Source organism: Narcine bancroftii, chromosome 3 (assembly GCF_036971445.1).
Source record: "Narcine bancroftii isolate sNarBan1 chromosome 3, sNarBan1.hap1, whole genome shotgun sequence".
Classification (NCBI taxonomy): domain Eukaryota; kingdom Metazoa; phylum Chordata; class Chondrichthyes; order Torpediniformes; family Narcinidae; genus Narcine; species Narcine bancroftii.
In genome coordinates this window covers 276,676,314-276,695,279 of record NC_091471.1, presented here as the reverse complement: position 1 = coordinate 276,695,279, position 18,966 = coordinate 276,676,314, and the positions used below count along the sequence as shown (strand labels likewise).

General features: G+C 40.0%; 1 protein-coding gene across 6 annotated transcripts in view; it reads left to right on the top strand.

Annotated features, from left to right (window-relative positions):
• LOC138758813 (rho GTPase-activating protein 45-like) overlaps positions 1–18,966 on the top strand; it is a 171,551-nt gene that overhangs the window by 3,548 nt on the left and 149,037 nt on the right. For all 6 annotated transcript variants that reach the window (XM_069928204.1, XM_069928206.1, XM_069928203.1 and 3 more), the window contains exon 2: positions 4,602–4,938. In XM_069928204.1, coding sequence (XP_069784305.1) covers positions 4,602–4,938 — 337 coding nt within the window. The remainder of the gene's footprint in view (positions 1–4,601; positions 4,939–18,966) is intronic.

Genomic DNA, 18,966 nt, shown 5'->3' with positions numbered 1-18,966 from the left:
ACTTGTCCGTATCTTTGACTTTGTTTAATACTGTATCCTGCCCTCTTTGAATTATTGTAACTCCACATTCCTCCACTTATTTTATCCCACGGCCCCCAGCAATACCTGTTGTACTCCACTATGAGTTGACTTACTTAGATAGCAATCCTTCCCTTAAAAAGTAGCTCCTATCCTCAAAGGCCCTCATCATCCATACCATGCCCTTTTTTGCTCTGATCCCATTGGGGAAAAAAGCTACAGGAGCCTAAAGGCGAGCACTCAGTGGCACAAGGACAGTTTCTTCCCCGCTGCCATCAGATTCCTGAATAATCAATAAATCACAGACACTGCCTTACTTATGCACACTATTTTTTAAATATATTATTGTTGTAAGATGGTTATAATATGAATGTTTTCAGTGTGATGCTGCCACAAAACACTAAATTTCATGACTTGTTCATGACAAAAGTTTTCACCAAATCTCAGTACAAGTGACAATAAACAATTCAATTAAATTAACTTCTCAGGAAGCTTCCAGTGCTATCTTTGAGACGTTGTAAGATATTAATATTTGTTGAGCTACTCGCAGATTGGAAAGTCGACAGTTGTTCTTCGAAGGATTTGTTTCCCTTCTCTGCAGTAGATATCCATCTGAGCATCTCATTAAATGATGAACAATCCGACAAATACATTTCTTCCTGATATTTCTAATAGAAGCACTTCAGTCAATTTGCCTTGTGCTGGTAAAATTATAGTAATGAAATCTCTGGCATGAAGAAAAATTTTAATATTAATTCCTTTTATACTCCTTTTCTGTGTTGATAACAGGACCAGTTAATTTGGTTTCCCTTTTTTACTTAATATCTGGCTCGGAGTAATCTTTACGACTGACTTTTCTTCTTTTAAAGATAACCCTTTGCTTACCTGAAAATATTGTGGTTGTTTCAAAACACAAGACAGCAGAAAGTGACACAATAAATCTAATCATGATTAATCATGTGAACTACAGTGCACACCAGCAATTAATACTACCATAGATACTTGTGTAAAAGTCGATTTCATGTAAAAGTCGACTGCCTATTTTTGGCCAAACAATCTGGAATTTTTCATATCTTGAGTAAAAGTTGACCCTAGTCTCTCACCTTGGCCTCTGGTGCCCACAGGCCAGAGCTCCTGAAACTTCGGTTGCAAACTCATGCCTTGGCCCAGCTGCCCGCCAATTGAAGTTTCCAGTGCCTCTGACGATGCAGATACTTACTGCGGTTCCGACCTCCCCCCATGGTAGGAAGTACGTTTTGATGCACAGATTGTATTACTTTAATCCATTGTGTTTTTGTTCATTATTTGTTTAGAGATCGTTTGGATTTCTGTGACTGATATGATATTTTGGATTCTAGTGTGAATCTCAGCCCCTCAGAATTAGTATCCATGCAATAGTCTACCCCATGAATGTGACATTAAAAATTGGGCTTCAAAATTTGGATTTTACACCAGTAGATACAGTATATGTTCACGTGTAAGATGAGTGTTTGTGGTGTTAGTGCACTGCATCCCATTTATTCCAGTAATTATCTTCCATTTCATTTCCCTCTGAAATTCACTGACAATGGAAGCAGATCCTTTGGTACAAATTGTCATGCAAGGCAAGTTGGGATTAAGGATGCATTCCTACAACCCCATTAAAACTTAACAAATCTATTCTGCTGTCAAGCATGCTGTGTCACCCAGAAATGGTACAGGAACAAGCTCCTCAAAGTCTCTCCATTTACACTCCTCTTGATCAATATATGGGACTTATCCAGCCACTCTCTGAAACTACTCACACATCTGCACAACCCATTTGAACTCCAAAGGAGGTAACCAACCAAGTTTCTCTACATCTCTTACACTAAATCCCAATAAAACCCCCATGTTATTGTAAATTTTATTACTTGACAGGTCTCTGTAGCCCACATCCCTTTAAACCTTTCCTACCCATGCACCTGTCCAAAAGTCTTTTCAACATTGTAATTTTACCCACCTCTATAACTTTCTCTGGTCACTCATACACTATCCACCACCCTCTGTGTGAAACAACTTGTCCATCAGCTCCCTTCTTAAGTTTTTCCTTTTTGCACCTTAAATCTATAATTTTAGACTCCCTTACATTGGAGAAAAAGACTCTGACCATTCATTTAGTCCATGCCACTCATTTTATAAACCTCTATAAGGTTTCAGCCTCCTTTGCTCCAGAGAAAAAAAATCAAGCCTACTCTGTCTCTCCTTATAAAACCAACCCTTCAGACACAGTAAAGTTCTTCTAACCTCACTGAAATTGAGGAAACAAAATCAAAAACAGAAGAATTTTACTTTATTAAATTAATCAGGTATAATTCTTTGTGCTTTCTTAGTCGACCTGCTTTGACATTTTCTCTGCATAATATTAGTTCAAATAATTAATGCTATTGTCCCTCGAGTGAATATTTGGTTGAATATTGGGGAATTATAGGAATAAATTCTAACAGGGCAATACATAAGGCTACAGAGACCTGTCAAGTAATAAAATTTACAATAACATGGGGGTTTTATTGGGATTTAGTGTAAGAGATGTAGAGAAACTTGGTTGGTTACCTCCTTTGGAGTTCAAATGGGTTGTGCAGATGTGTGAGTAGTTTCAGAGAGTGGCTGGATAAGTCCCATATATTGATCAAGAGGAGTGTAAATGGAGAGACTTTGAGGAGCTTGTTCCTGTACCATTTCTGGGTGACACAGCATGCTTGACAGCAGAATAGATTTGTTAAGTTTTAATGGGGTTGTAGGAATGCATCCTTAATCCCAACACATAATGTTGATATTTTCTTTGCCTGTCTCTACTCCCATGAGTCCACGTCTTCTTTTCCTTACCTATATAAGTGCCTGTACATTCCTCTTCAATGTAGAAATTGTATTTGATTTCCCCCATCTTATCTGTAGTCAGGTTCCAGATATCAATCACTTGGAGGATAAAACGTTTAGCACTCAGATCGTTAATGCCTGACCTTTCCCCTTAATCCTCTAATACCCCCATCAAGGGAAAAAGATTTGGACTATCTACTCTGTCCTTGCCTCTCATAACCTTGCATACTTCTTTCAGGTGTATGCTTTGCCTCTTTCACTTTTGGGGGTGGGGGGGGATGGGGGTGGGGGGGAAGCCCATCTCTCCCCATAAATAAAGTCCTCTAATAGAGGCAACATCCTGATGAATCTCCTCTGAATCACATCCTCGTGTTGTGAATGTAATGTTGAGAACTGATTGCTTTTATTAGTTGGCATTACATTTCAGAATTAAAACAGGAGACTCAAGATAAAAACAATTTCTTACATAAATGGTCTTTAAAATTCAAATTCTCCTTTTTTTTGGTGTTTTCAATTTTATTTAGCTTATTTAAAACGAAGAGTAACATTCATGGCAACTTTCTGTGGTGTATGCTGGTGCCTCCGAGTCCTGCCCAGGAAAACCGTTCCTTTATCACTCAGATGGAGGCACAGAAGTTTGAACCAATGACTTGTTCAGTTTGACTGAGCATGCAAGTAGAAATTAAATGGTTAATTGTCTAGTGGCAGAGTCATTTAATTTAATTTAATTTTAATTTTGAGATACAGACCTTCCAACTCATGAGCCTGCGCCATCAAAATGCACCCATGTAACCAATGAGTCCACTCACCCCATGCATCTTTGGAATATGGGAGAGAATGTACAAACTTCTTGCTAGGCCCTTTCAAACTACGGTGTAAAATGGGGTTAACTGAGCAATTTGCACGGTTAGCACCCCAGTTACACGACAGTTTGAAAGGGTCCAACCAGGTCAACCCCGTTGGAACCCAAATTGGGACCCTGACCTACCTCAGGGGTAGTCAGGGAACCCAGTTCAACTCACCTAGGTCTCATCCAAGGCTGATTTGAAAAGGAAAATGGCTGACCTGCTAATTGTGGTGACATCAGCGCTTGTGTGCGTGCGCCACTGGGCAGCCAGCATCTGAACGTTCAGCAGTACTTCCGGTAAGTACGTGACATGTCACTGAGGGGGCGTAATCCCTCTTAAATCGCTGGTTGGTGATTTAATGGGTAGATCCTCCTGTGGTTTCAAAGGTCCTTCCAGCACCTTTGCCCCAGTAATTGCATCATGTCCTAGGAGGGATACCCAGGTGCTGCAGTTTGAAAGGGGCTGCTGACAGCGGCAGATTCAACCCCAAGTGGCTGGTGCTGTAATAACGTTGCACTAACTGCTATCGTAACCATGCAACCCCTGGTATTGGCACATGTTCTACTGATGGCACGGGAATAGAAACTCTCTGGAGTTCCCTGTACTGCTGAAACACTTGAGCAACCTTTTTACAATGAACTTTGGATCATTGATGGTTTTTGGAACCGTAAAGAAGTTGCACAAAATTTTGTATGAGGAAAAAATTGATATAGATTAAATTGAGTTCAGTGGACTTTGTTATCATTGTACATTGATGGATCAGAACTGCAAAGACAATTTTTAGATGAGATAGAGAACAGTTTGTGAAATATAGGTTTATAGCAGAATCTTCCACCTAGGGCATTTTTTTGTCCATTATTACCTTCATGGTTTTGTGACTCTTTTCTATTATGTTAATAGGAGCTGCCTCGTAAAGATGCTGTTGAGGCACTTGCCTTGCAGGCTGGCACCTCATCTGAACTATCTGCTGGGAGCACCTCCATGGCTAAGCTCAGTTCTAGTCCGAGTGCAGTCAACACTCTCAAGAGACCTACCACCCTGAGCAGACACTCCAGCGCTGCTGGTTTCTCAATAGCAGGCACTGGAACCTGGGGAGGCAGCAAAGGGTACAAAACCCCTGGAGGTGGTGTTTCGGAAAGCTACGAGGGTCCTGAGGTGGAGGAGATCACGCAGCTGCTGAGGGACGTGGCTAGGTTTGCAGAAACTGTGGAGAAGCTGAAGGACATTGTCTTGGAAGGTAAGTGGAGACCTTTTTAAATTGTGGCCTGATTTATCAGATTGTAAATGCTGAAAGTTTGACCATTTTCCTTAATTCCATTTTCAAAACTTCAACCCTCTTGTTAGTTGTAGGTGCTCAGCTCCTGCATTAATTTTAATACTTTGGATTCTCCTGCTCATTATGAATTCCTCTTACTTTGCATATGAATCAGAATGGTGAGATTGCACAGTTATGTCACACATCAGGAATCTGCTCTATTTAACAGATCTCAGAGTTATAAGCTCACATTTTATTAAGTAACTACACTTTAAGGGTTAAGACAAATGGAAAACCTTTCAAGTCAAACCCTTTTTACAGCGAAACAATCCACAGCTTGCGCTCTCAAACAGCATGGCACCATCAGGTCTAAATTATCAACAAAGATAATGTTTTGGGAGAGCACAAGAACAATGGTTGTTTTTTCAGGATACTTGAAGAGAGTTGTGAGGAAGACCAAATGGGACATTTACAAGTCATATGATTATGACTCATGTTTTTGGGAAATTGAAACGGAATATATTTCAGTATTTATCAAGCAAGTCATGTGATTGAGATACTTGAAGAAGCAAGGTTGGTCTAATAAGTAACCAGAGCTCTGCAAGACAGAAATGAAGTAACTTGGTGTGAGATGGACACTTCTGTTGTTTCACCTTGTCAGGGGTAACAGTGACTTACTGTGATGGTCATTTTTTATTTACCTATATCTGGGTAAAGTAAACAGTTTCATTCCTGTATTTGGATCTTGTCCATTCTGACGATTATTTCATGTAATGCTTCCCTGGTTTCATGAAAGCATCGCAGAAGTCACAAGTTTCATTTTCCCCTGCACAAGGAAGAGGGGAGTTGTGACCATCATTCATATGAAAAAATTCTCTGTAAGCAACTCAACAAGGATTCATGAGTTTGAAATGTCTGACTCAGTGTCTCATCTACTTCATGATTACTTTTGAATAACAGTTTAAAAATTCTGAGTTTCAACATAGGATTTCTAAGACTGAACTTTAAACTTTGAATTTACTTTTCAGAATTGGGTAATACACATGCACGCGTTCACACACGTGTATATTTACACATAGTTGGGAGTTATACGTTCTGATTTAAGTAAGTTATATTATTAATAGTTATTAATTTGTTTTAAAAAAATACTGTCTTGGTAAATTTCTATTGTTGCTGGTCTATGACATAACATCAGTAAGTTAAAGCAAGTATTTTGTTTTTTTCATGTTTTTTTTACATTTAGTCCAGCTATATGAAGCCCAGAGATGTGGCAGCATATATGTTGCCTTATAGTAGATCAAGTGGGACTGGTGGATAGTTTCTGCCAAATGTGGTCAGATAACAGAGAAACCAGAAATCACTGGGTTTGATTCACTGACTGTGAATTTGGTAGTGGTGTGGCAAGGGAATTGGAAGCGGTGGGGTGGAGGGACCATCAAATTTTGCTTCTCTGATATGAAAAAGTGTTGGACAAACTCAATAGGTCACGCAGCATCTATAGGAAGTCAACGGCAACTGATCTTTCCAGAAATCTGAAGAAGGGCTCAAGACAGAAACACCGACCGCCTTTGACTCCCTATGCATGCTGCGTGATCTGCTGAGTTTCTCCAGCACTTGCGGGCACTGCACTGGACTCCAGCATAAGCAGATTTTCTTGTTTACCACCATGCTTTGCCTCTGTACTTGATTTGCTCATGATACAAGTCACAAAGAATACAGTTCCAATTAGTCTTCTTTCCTCCCACCACTGTTTAGAAGTCCGACAACAATTTTCAATTGAGAAGTGAAATAACTGGTAATGGGGCTGATCTGAAATGGAAACAGCAACAGACATTGTGCAGAGCAGCCATTCTCAACCTTTCTTTTTGGCTATAGCCCCATTAGGACTCTGCTCAGTTTATCAGCTCCCTTCCCTGTGAAACAGACAAGTTTAGTTGGTTTCTTCTGTTCTTCTCTCATACTGACTGCATAAAAAATACTTGAATTCAGTCCATCCCCCCTCTTAAATATCCTGTGGCCCACAAGGGTGGGGGAGCATAAGGCTCCATTGAGAATGGCTGGTATAGAAACTGCAGTAAACTACCAAGTTTTGTAAACTCAAAGTAAATTCACTTTTAATCACATTGCCCATCAGCAATAATGCCAAACCTCTGCTCCCTATGAACCCTTGGCTCTATCACGAGGTATTTAAAAGGTGATTTGAAGAGGCCGAATTTTAAATAGAAATCCACACTATCCCAGCCTTTAGTGTGTGAGAGCTGCAGTGTCAAAATAAGTGCATCCATGCTGTGGTTATCCTGGTTCAGTGAGGAATGCAAAATTACAGAATCTCTGCCTTGCGTTAATATACCTTAAACTGAAATAATATTTGGCAGACAGTAACATATTCCAGAGGTGAATTTAGGGACAATCCCTCGGTATAACAAGTGAAATAAATATCTGAAAATATGGTAATGCTCAGCAGAATCTGTAGAGGAAAAACGGAGTTCACATTTCACGTTGTTGACCTTTTCTAATTATACCTTGTGCAGTTAGGTCTTCTGCGAGCATACTTAACAGGTTGCCTCTAATAAGTGTGGCACAGTTTTTTAATATTTTATTTAAAATTCCATACATGAAGTAACTATAGTTATAGTTATATAAGTAACTATAGATATCAAAAAACACAAATTGATTGCATGCATGTTTTTCACCCCATACATGGTTTTCATCCCACCCCAAAAAACCTCCTTCCCACCCACCCAGCCCCTTCAAAAAAACAATGTACAACATGAATAAAAAACTTTATAGGTATAAAAAGAAAGAAAAATAAATCTTTGGATTGCAGAGAATGATGTCGTCCAGTACAAATCACCAGATCTAACATAAACATACAGAGGAGAATCCCACAGGTCTAGAGGGATTACAAGGAGATCATTACAAATTTAATCCCATTATTTAAGTGTACGGGTGGCAAATTTGTAAAAACATCAGGTATTTATTTCTTAAATTATAAATGTTTTTTTTGTAAAGGAATACAACTTTGAATTTCAGCGTGTCACTTCAGCATAATTAAAGTTAATCTGATTTCCAAGTAATACATTTCCTTGCTACCCCTGAAGCTAATTTAACAAATTTCAACTGATAAATTGACAGTTTCAATTTAGGAAGTTCCTTCAATATTTCCTAATAAAAATAAATCAGGACTTTACGGGAAAGCAAACCTGTTTCTAAAAGTTACATAAATCTGTCCAAAATGGTCTTGCTTTAGGACAAGGCCATGTTGAATGTATAAAGGACCCTACATCTTCACCACACCAAAAATATTGGACTGATAAATCTGATATCAATCTGTTGAATTTCTTGGTGTAAGGTATAATTGACATAAAAAATCATATTGAACTAATCTATATATTCTTTTCTTTGGCTTGGCTTCGCGGACGAAGATTTATGGAGGGGGTAAAAAGTCCACGTCAGCTGCAGGCTCGTTTGTGGCTGACAAGTCCGATGCGGGACAGGCAGACACGATTGCAGCGGTTGCAGGGGAAAATTGGTTGGTTGGGGTTGGGTGTTGGGTTTTTCCTCCTTTGCCCTTTGTCAGTGAGGTGGGCTCTGCGGTCTTCTTCAAAGGAGGTTGCTGCCCGCCAAACTGTGAGGCGCCAAGATGCACGGTTTGAGGCGTTATCAGCCCACTGGCGGTGGTCAATGTGGCAGGCACCAAGAGATTTCTTTAGGCAGTCCTTGTACCTTTTCTTTGGTGCACCTCTGTCACGGTGGCCAGTGGAGAGCTCGCCATATAACACGATCTTGGGAAGGCGATGGTCCTCCATTCTGGAGACGTGACCCATCCAGCTCAGCTGGATCTTCAGCAGCGTGGACTCGATGCTGTCGACCTCTGCCATCTCGAGTACTTCGACGTTAGGGATGTAAGCGCTCCAATGGATGTTGAGGATGGAGCGGAGACAACGCTGGTGGAAGCGTTCTAGGAGCCGTAGGTGGTGCCGGTAGAGGACCCATGATTCGGAGCCGAACAGGAGTGTGGGTATGACAACGGCTCTGTATACGCTTATCTTTGTGAGGTTTTTCAGTTGGTTGTTTTTCCAGACTCTTTTGTGTAGTCTTCCAAAGGCGCTATTTCCCTTGGCGAGTCTGTTGTCTATCTCATTGTCGATCCTTGCATCTGATGAAATGGTGCAGCCGAGATAGGTAAACTGGTTGACCGTTTTGAGTTTTGTGTGCCCGATGGAGATGTGGGGGGGTGGTAATCATGGTGGGGAGCTGGCTGATGGAGGACCTCAGTTTTCTTCAGGCTGACTTCCAGGCCAAACATTTTGGCAGTTTCCGCAAAGCAGGACGTCAAGCGCTAAAGAGCTGGCTCTGAATGGGCAACTAAAGCGGCATCGTCTGCAAAGAGTAGTTCACGGACAAGTTTCTCTTGTGTCTTGGTGTGAGCTTGCAGGCGCCTCAGATTGAAGAGACTGCCATCCGTGCGGTACCGGATGTAAACAGCGTCTTCATTGTTGGGGTCTTTCATGGCTTGGTTCAGCATCATGCTGAAGAAGATTGAAAAGAGGGTTGGTGCGAGAACACAGCCTTGCTTCATGCCATTGTTAATGGAGAAGGGTTAACAATTAACCCTTCTCCAATCTATGTATTATGATCATACAATTCCTACATAAATTTTCCCACATTTGTTGATCAATTAGATTTAAGTTTGCTTCCCATCTCTGTCTTGATCTCTGTAATCCTAGTTTGGAAGTTCCTGCTTGTAATAATATATCAAAGAAATTATTTTTTTTTAACAATCCCACTCCTTTTTTTGAATATTTTATTTATGATTTTGCAAACTTAAACTCAGTCATCAACATTGTCAGTATCAATGTTAACAGTATTAGCATTGACTACAGTTTACAATTACCAGTTTTATACAAAGTTTTCTGCAGAGTTCAAGTTCTTTCTGTTCCCCTCCCTCCCCACCCCTCACCCTCATCGTTTATCACTTAACACTGAACCATACTTAAGTTCCATAGGAGCACAATTATAATGTGAACCATCGTGCACGCGACATTCAAGACACTCACAACAAAGATATAAGACATATATTCAGGGTTTTATGGGTTTGTCACAACACAGCAGCCAGTGTTCAGGCTGTTTTCTTCTCTTGGCATTTCCTGGTTGGGATGGGATGGAACCCCCCACTGATTGCGGGATAGGTGGGAAAAATAGAGCGGTGAGGCACGATGGTTCACACTATAATTGTGCTCCTATGGAACTTAAGTATGGTTACCAGATTTTCAAAAAATTGTTACACTTTTTTCTTAAGTTGTAAGTAATTTTCTCCAGGGGAACACAGCTTTGCATTTCTGTGTTCCAGCGCGTAATGCTCAGGCAGGAGTCGGATTTCCAGGTAACGTCTATGCACTTCCTGGTCACTGCCAAAGTGATCATTATGAATTAGATTTGAAATTTGGACAGATTCATTTTGAGTCTTATGTCCATTGTTGGACCTAATTTGTCCTGCAGAAAAGATCTTATCTGAAGGTAGCAGTGAAACGCCTTATTTGATAAATTATGCCTGAGTAGTTCGAATGACATTAGCTGCTCCCACTCATAACAGTCATCTACACACCTGATGCCATTACGATGCCAGGTGTCCAGGATCTTGTTACCCACCATCAATGGTATTAATCTTTTTGGAGGTCAGCCTCCCTTTGATTCCTAGATATTGGTTAATTTTATTCCAAATGAAGATAATTTGTTTTACTATAGGGCTGCTTGTTTTCCCAGATAACAATTTAGCATTCCATTTATAAATAAAGTCCTCTGTTAACTTCTTGCCTACCCATGCCGATCAATTTGTACTCACAATAGTACGCCTCTCCCTTCAAAGAGTGAGGTGATGTATTTCTTGAAGTCTGGGATTCATAATCTGCCCAGACTAATCCTAGGTCAATTTTTTCATAGAGTCGCTGACTACCTTTCCACTCCATAGAAATGTTCTTATCTGTGAGGCAAATTTTGGGAAAATCCCCAAGGCAATGACATGGGCAGTGTTTGGAAGAGGTACTGAAGTCTCAGCAACACATTCATTTTAATACAGTTGATCCTACCCACTACAGTTATGGCCAGAACATCCATCCATTTAAGTCCTCCTCAATTTTCCCAAGCAAGGAGGTATAATTTAGTTTGTATAAATTATTCAAGTTATTGTCTATCCTGACTCCTAAATATTTGATCCCGTAACAATCCCACTCCTAATAAGAAGTTCTACTTCAGTAAAACTAGATAGAAACATAGTTGATTCAAGCTTATCCCTCAAATATGCTCTTAACTGAAAATAACAAGAAAGAGTATTACGTGGTCTAGCAGATTTGTTTCTCAAATGACATTAATTGACCTCTTTTAAAGCAATCTTCAATATTAACAATCCCTTTATGAAACCATATGTTCAAGAACTGATAATCTCTTGAAAAAGCTGAAAGACGGTTTAGATCAATGGCATTTTAGGTGATATAGACCCTCCACCAATATCATGATTTATTTTATTCCAACCATTAAGCAAATGTTTCAGCAATGATGTCTCTTTATCTGCAACCAAGAATTTTTATTCCCACTTATATATAAATTCTACTTTCTTATCTTCTACTTTGTTCAATTCTATATTAACCCATGCCATTTTTTTTAAATTATTTTCAAAAAAAAATCTCATCTGTACTGCTTGATAATAGTTTCTACAATTAGGAAGCTGAAAACTTCCAAATTCATATTTCCACATTAACTTCTCTATAGAAACTCTTGACATTTGACCTTTCCAAAGAAATTTCTTAGATATTTATTTAATTCTTGAAATATTTTTTGAGGTATTAAAATTGGTAGCATCTAGAAAAGAGATTGTATCCTTGGAAATATATTCGTCTTTATACAATTCACCCTTCCAACTAAAGTTGTAGGTAAATTTATCCATTTTTTTTCTAATTTTCCTCAATTTTTTGAAGTAAAGATAAATAATTCAATTGATATAAATTCTTTAAATTACTCTCCGTACATATTCCTAAATGTTTAATACCTTCTTTTGACCATTTAAACTGACTATCCTTTTGACATTGAGTATAATTACCTATTGTCAAAGGAATAATTTCACTTTTCTCCCAATTTATTTTATAACCCAAAACTTCTCCATATTCTTCCAGTTGGGCATATAATCTTCATAAAGATGATTGAGAGTCAGTCAAATATATTAAACCATCATCTACAAATAAACTAATTTTACGTTCCTGTTGACTCGTCTTAAAGTTCTTAATTTGTAAATCAAAGCAAATTACCTGGGCAAGTGGTTCTATAGATAAAGTAAATAAGGTTGGTGATAGAGGACAACCTTACCTGCTTGATCTCATTAGTTTAAATGGCATAAAGTTAGCACAAATGCTGTTAAAGCACCAGCAACCCCTGTTCAAGTCCAGCTCTGTCTGTACGGAGTTTTTACATTTTCCCTGTGTCTACATGGGTTTCCCCTGGGTGCTCCAGGTTCTTCCCATCCTTCAAAATGTACAGGGGTTGTAAGCCAATTGGGGTATTTATGTGGCATGGGCTCGTGGGCCGGAAATGCCTGTATCTGTGCTATATGCCTAATTAAACATTTAAAAAAAAATTAATATTCATACAATTGGGTAAAGAGCACAATTTACAGAGACTAGGATTGCACTGAAAAAAAAAGATCAGTTGGTACAAGTAAGGGTTGCATGATAGAACTATTGTTGGGTTCATTGAGAAGCCTGATGGCTGTGGAGAAGAAACCATCTCTGAGCCTGTTGATGAGTGCTTTCACACACTCTTGAGCCTTCTCACTGATGGCTGGAGGGAGAAGAGAGTGTGTCCAGGGTATGATGAGTCTTCCAATTTGTTGGCTACCTTTTCTAAGCAGTGGGAGATGTAGATGGAGCTTGTGGAAGGAAGATTTCATTATGTTCTGAGCTGCCTTCATCCATCGCTCTTCTGATCTTGAGCAGAATGGCTCCCGTACCTCACTGTGATGCATCCAGCATGTATATGCTTCTGATGGTGGACCTATAGAAGTTGTTGAATGACAAAGGAGACAAGCCAACCTCTTTTGTCTTCTCAGAGACTGTCAGAAGTGGGAAAGGCTAGAGATTAATAACTGAAACTGCTGAATGGAGGAATGAGGTGAGAAACCTTGGAGATGGGAGGGAACAGGCAAGGTGAAAAAGCTTGGTAATGGACAAGAAAAGAAAAAAAAGGCTGTTATAAATAAGTGGTTTTCAAACTTTTTCTTTCCACTCGCATTCCACCTTAAATAATCCCTATGCCATAGGTGCTCCATGATTAGCAATGGATGTTTAAGGTAGGATGTGAGTGGGGAAAAAAGGTTGAGAATCACTGCACTAGACCAATTGTTGCTGAAATATTTTGCTTGAGAAAAATTGTAATTGGTCCATTTCCTTTGGAGTTATGAAACCGTGCACACAAAGAGTCAATGAGGTACGATTAAAACAGTGGTTTTCAAACTTTTTATTTCCACCCACATATCATCTTAAGCAACCCCTTACTAATCACAGAGCACTTATGACATAGTGAATATGTAAGGTGATATGTGAGTGGGAAGATTTGAAAACCATTATTCTAAATGAACTGAAAAATAAGAATAGCAGCATTATTATCAGAACTAAATATTAAAGGACATTCATTCCAGGTGGGTATGTGCAGGGCAAATTTATTTACACCTGTCAGGCGTAGTGGTAGAAGCAACATGATAGTAACATTTCAGTCTTCTAGAAATGAAGGGATACGGATTAGGTGCTAGCAGAAAAGATGTAATCTGACATCACGTTCAACACAGACATTGTGGCTGAAGAGTCTGTTCCTGTGCGGTACTGTTCCAGGTTCTGTGTTAATTCACCACTGAAAAATACAGCAGATGATAGAAATCTGAAATCAAAACAAAAGATGTTGGAAATTATGATTTCAGATATTGTTGAACCCATTGTTATGTCTGGAAGATTGTATGTGCTTAATGGAATGAAGAACTTCAGCAGAGCAGAGCAAAGGTCCAAAGGCAGGCAGTTCAGAGTGGGACTTCAGAGTGACAGGGGATTCTGAAACAGAATCATCGAGTTATACAGCATGGAAATAGTCCCTTCTGCTCAACACGTCCTGAAGAATTTTTCAGTGCCATCCGCATTTGTTCTCCTCATGTATAGGAAGGGATAGTGTTGAATACAAGACCTCCACCATATAAAATAATATACACTATGGATTCAAACTTTTATCCTCTCCAACAACTGATGTCTTCCCAGAGAAATTTTGTTTGTTCATGTCTATTTCCTTCTAAACAACATTGAATAAACATTGCAAAATAAGATGCAAATTTAAATTGTATGGAGAGCCATGAAAAGATAGCTCCAAATATGAACTGTACTATATTTATATTTTCAACCACTTTTTCTTTAATTTCAGAGAACACAGGAGAAAACATGTCCCTAATTGTAACATAAGAGTACTGTGGTAAATCACTGTTGTGCCACAAGCTGCTGCCTGGACGCACCCCCTGAGATCGATCCTTCCCAGAGCCTTTTGCATGCTTCCCATTCCATTCTGCTTCGATCAGTCAATGAGGTTGATAGCTGTTCCAGTCTATAATTAATAACAACTTGTCCGTTTCTTAATTTCAGTCTTGTGTGATTATTGATGGTGCATCAACTGCTTTAAACAGTGATGTTAATAATGCAGTGAAATTAAAGCTTGCTACATAAACCATGCAGCAGACTTATAGACTTTAAAATGATGTGTGTTCTTGGCTTGTAGTCCAATAGTTTGTCTCCAACTAGGCACAGACTAATACAGCATGGTTTTTTTTAAATAGTTATTTTTAGTGAGACTAGTTTTAAATTTCATGTGGTTATAGGAATAATTGTATTCTGTACTGTAGACAGTTTTCTGGTTGAAATTTAATGGTATAGCAGCTACTTGTGAGAAATATTGTATAACAATTACAGCACAGAAGCAGACCATCACGGCCCTTCTAATCCATGCTGAAACTCTTACACTCTCCTAGTCCCACTGACCTGCATTCTGCCCATAACCCTCCATACCCTTTCCATCCAAATAGCTATCCATTTTTTTCTTAAAAGCTAATATTGTTCCTGCCTCTATTACTTCCACTGGAATCTCATTCCACAGACACCACTCTCTGTGTAAAGAAACTCCCTCTTGTGTTGCATCTAAACTTTCGCCCCCTAACTTTCAGATCATATTCTCATTTGAATCTCCCCTATCCTCAATGGAAAAAATCTATCCACATCTGCTCTATCTGTCCCCCTCAAAATTTAAAAAAAAAACCCTCTATCAAATCCTCTCTCTGCCTTCTATGCTCCAAGGAATAAAGACCTAACTTGTTTAACCTTTCTCTATAACTTAGGTGCTGAAACCCAGGTATCATTCTGGTGAGTCTTCTCTGTGCTCTTTATTTTGTTCACATCCTTCCTTTAATTTGGTGACCAGAAAACATTGCCTCCCAACTCTTATACTCTATGCTCTGATGTATAAACGCCAGAATTCCAAAGAACCCTGTATGTATGGATTGTGAGAGCTTATTTAGGTAAACTTTTCTCAGTTAATTGGAGACTCTGCATGGTTGTGTTCTGACTGATACATTGGCCTAAAATATCTGCTCCCATTGGAATCAGAAAGCAGTTGGGCAATAGCAGCAAAACTCGGGAACATTATCTGGCCTCTAGTAAAGAGCTGTCGCTGCTGAGACCTTCTGCACAGCTTCACCAGGAAATTACTAACTAGCCACCCTTCTATGTTCGGAGCCATAGAGTACTATAGTATGGTAACATGCCCTTCTGCTCTCTTTGTAATTGGAAGGTCAAATGTCCAAGTCTTATTTCATCCAAGACATCTTTAAAGCTACACACAGTGCAGGGTTCACGCAAATAGAGTGCACATGAGCCATCTGTCCTGGCCATTGTGACAGCTATGAAATTTTAAAACAGAAAATGACTGCGGAAAAATCTTGTGATTAAAGCGAGGGATAACTTCTTGAAAAATTCAGAGGTAAATTCTAAAGTGTTCTCTCTTCTTCCCTTAAATTGTTTTTCTACTTGTGACAGCATTAACTTGCACAATGGTGACCTTCAGCTTCCTTTCAGAAATTCTGTGGTACACCACAATGAAACAGGAAATGCTCCTTTTTTCAGCCAGTCAGTGAACTGCATACTAACTGGTTCCAAAGCAACCACCTTATCTAAAATGGTCTCCAGCTCCGAATGTATTTTACATCTCCATGTTGCTGTACCCCGAGTATTTACAGATTTCAGATTTACCATCAGAATACGTACATGATCACATACAACCCTGAGATTCCTTTTTCCTGCAGGCGTAGCAGAATTACCACTAATTGGTAGTGCACAAAAATAAACTGTACACAGTGTAAAGATGTTAACAAATGAAAGAACTGTAAACAGATAAAGAATGTAAATAAACTGTGCAATACAGAAAGAGCAAAAGAAAATTGATAAAGTGCACAAGTAAGAGTCCTTAAATGAGTTCCTGATTGAGTTTGTCGTTGAGGAGTCTGATGGTGGAGGGGTAACAACTGTTCCTGAACCTGATGGTGCGAGTCTTGTGGCATCTATACCTCTTATCTAATGGCAGCGAGAACACAGTGTGCGCTGGGTGATGTGGATCTTTCATAATTGCTTCTGCACTCCAATGACAGCATTTCCTGTAGGGTCAGCACACTTTCCACAACACCTCTGTAGAAATTTTCCAGGGTTTCTGATTTCATACCAAACCTCCACAATCTCCTGACGAAGTAGAGACAATGATGTTCTTTCTTCACAATGCTATTGGTGTGTTGGGTCCAGGAAAGATCCTCCAAGATAGTGACTCCCAAGAACATAAATTTGCTCATCCTCTCCACCTCTGATCCCCAATGATCACTGGATCATACACCTCTAGCTCTCCTTTTCTGAAGTCAACAATCAGCTCCTTCGTTTTGGTGACATAGAGTGCAAGGTTGTTGTTGGTGCGCCACCAGACAAGTTTTCAATCTCTATCCTCTATGCTGACTCATCCCCTCCCTTTATACAACCCCACTGCCGTGGAATCGTTGGCAAATTTGTAGATGGTGTTATTCTTGAACTGAGCTACATAGTTGTAGGTATAAAGTGAGTAGAGCAGGGGGCAAAGAACTCAGCCCTGTGGAACTGATGGAGATTGTGGAGGAGAAGTTCTTGCCAATCTTCACTGATTGTGGTCTGGAGGTGAGGAAATCCATGGATCCAATTGCCAAGTAGTGTTAACTCCCAGTCTTGGAGTTTTCTGATCAGTTTTGCAGGGATGATGGTGTTAAATGCTGAACTGTAGTCAATAAAGAGCATCCTGATGAATGCATCTTTGCTGTCCAGGTGTTCCAGGGCTTTATGCAGAGCCAGTGAGATACCATTTGCCGTAGACCTGTTGCTACGATAGGCGAACTGGAATAGATCCATGTCACCACTCAGACTAGAGCTGATCTGCTTCATCACCAGCCTTTCAAAACACTTCATCACTATGGATGTAAGTGCTACTGGTCAATAGTTGTTAAGGCAGGTTACAACACTCTTCCTGGAAACTGGTATGAGATTTTTGATTTATTATCAGAGTACATACATGACATCACGTACAAATCTGAGATTCCTTTTTCCTGCAGGCATGGCAGAATTATCACCCATTGTTAATCCAAAAATTAATTGCACACAGTGTAAACAATCAAAAGAAATGTAAACAGATAATGAATACAAACAAAATGTGCAAAACAGGGAGTGCAAAGCAAATCAATAAAGTGCACAAGTCAGAGTTTTTAAATGAGCCCTGATTGAGTAGTTATTGAGGAGTCTGATGGTGGAGGGGGAGCAGCTGTTCCTGAACCTGGTGGGATCTAGATCTCTTTCTTGATGGTAGCAGTGAGAACAGAGCATGTACTGGGTGGTGTGGATCTTTGATGATTGCTGCTGCTCTCCGGCAGCAGCGTTCCCTGTAGAAGTTCTCAATGGTGGGAAGGGGATTGCCTGTGGTATCATGGACTGTGTCCACTTCCTTTTACTGGTTGATTTATCCACATGGCTCATAAAACAAAGATTGTTACTGTATCTCAGTGCATGTGACAATAAATAATTTGATTTCGTCCAGCATAGCATTGACTTTTCCCCCTTATCATAATCCTATAGCACCCCTTCAAGGCAACAGACTCCAATCTTGCATCAGGTCTAACATGGAAATGATTTTCCAGAACTCCCAATCCTTCAGTAAACCTGGGACTTTGGCTATTGAACAGTAAAACACTGGCAATGTCACTCAGAACCATTAACGTTCACCAGTGGAGCCCATCACAATGTTTAGGTGTTTCAAGGGATACTGCAACATATCAGAATTTATTGCCATGAACACGTCAGGAAATCCAATTGTTTTGTTGCAGCATCAAAGGGGAAAAATTGCTGGATATTACATTTGGACAAATTAGGGCAAAAGGAAAGTAAGTGAGGTTGTGTCTGTGGTTCATTGTCCATTCAGACATCTGATGGCAGAGAGAAAGAAGCCGTCCTTGTACCACTGGGTCAGACATCTGATAGCAGAGGGAAAGAAGCTGTCCTTGTGCCGCTGGGTCAGACATCTGATGGCAGAGAGAAAGAAGCCGTCCTTGTACCGCTGGGTCAGACATCTGATGGCAGAGGGAAAGAGCCGTCCTTGTGCCGCTGGGTCAGACTTCTGATGGCAGAGGGAAAGAAGCCATCCTTGTGCCACTGGGTCAGACATCTGATGGCAGAGGGAAAGAAGCCGTCCTTGTGCCGTTGGGTCAGACATCTGATGGCAGAGGGAAAGAAGCCATCCTTGTGCCGCTGGGTCAGACTTCTGATGGCAGAGGGAAAGAACCCATCCTTGTGCCACTGGGTCAGACATGGCAGAGGGAAAGAAGCCGTCCTTGTGCCACTGGATGTTCATCTTTAGGCTCCTGTACCTCCTTTTTGATAG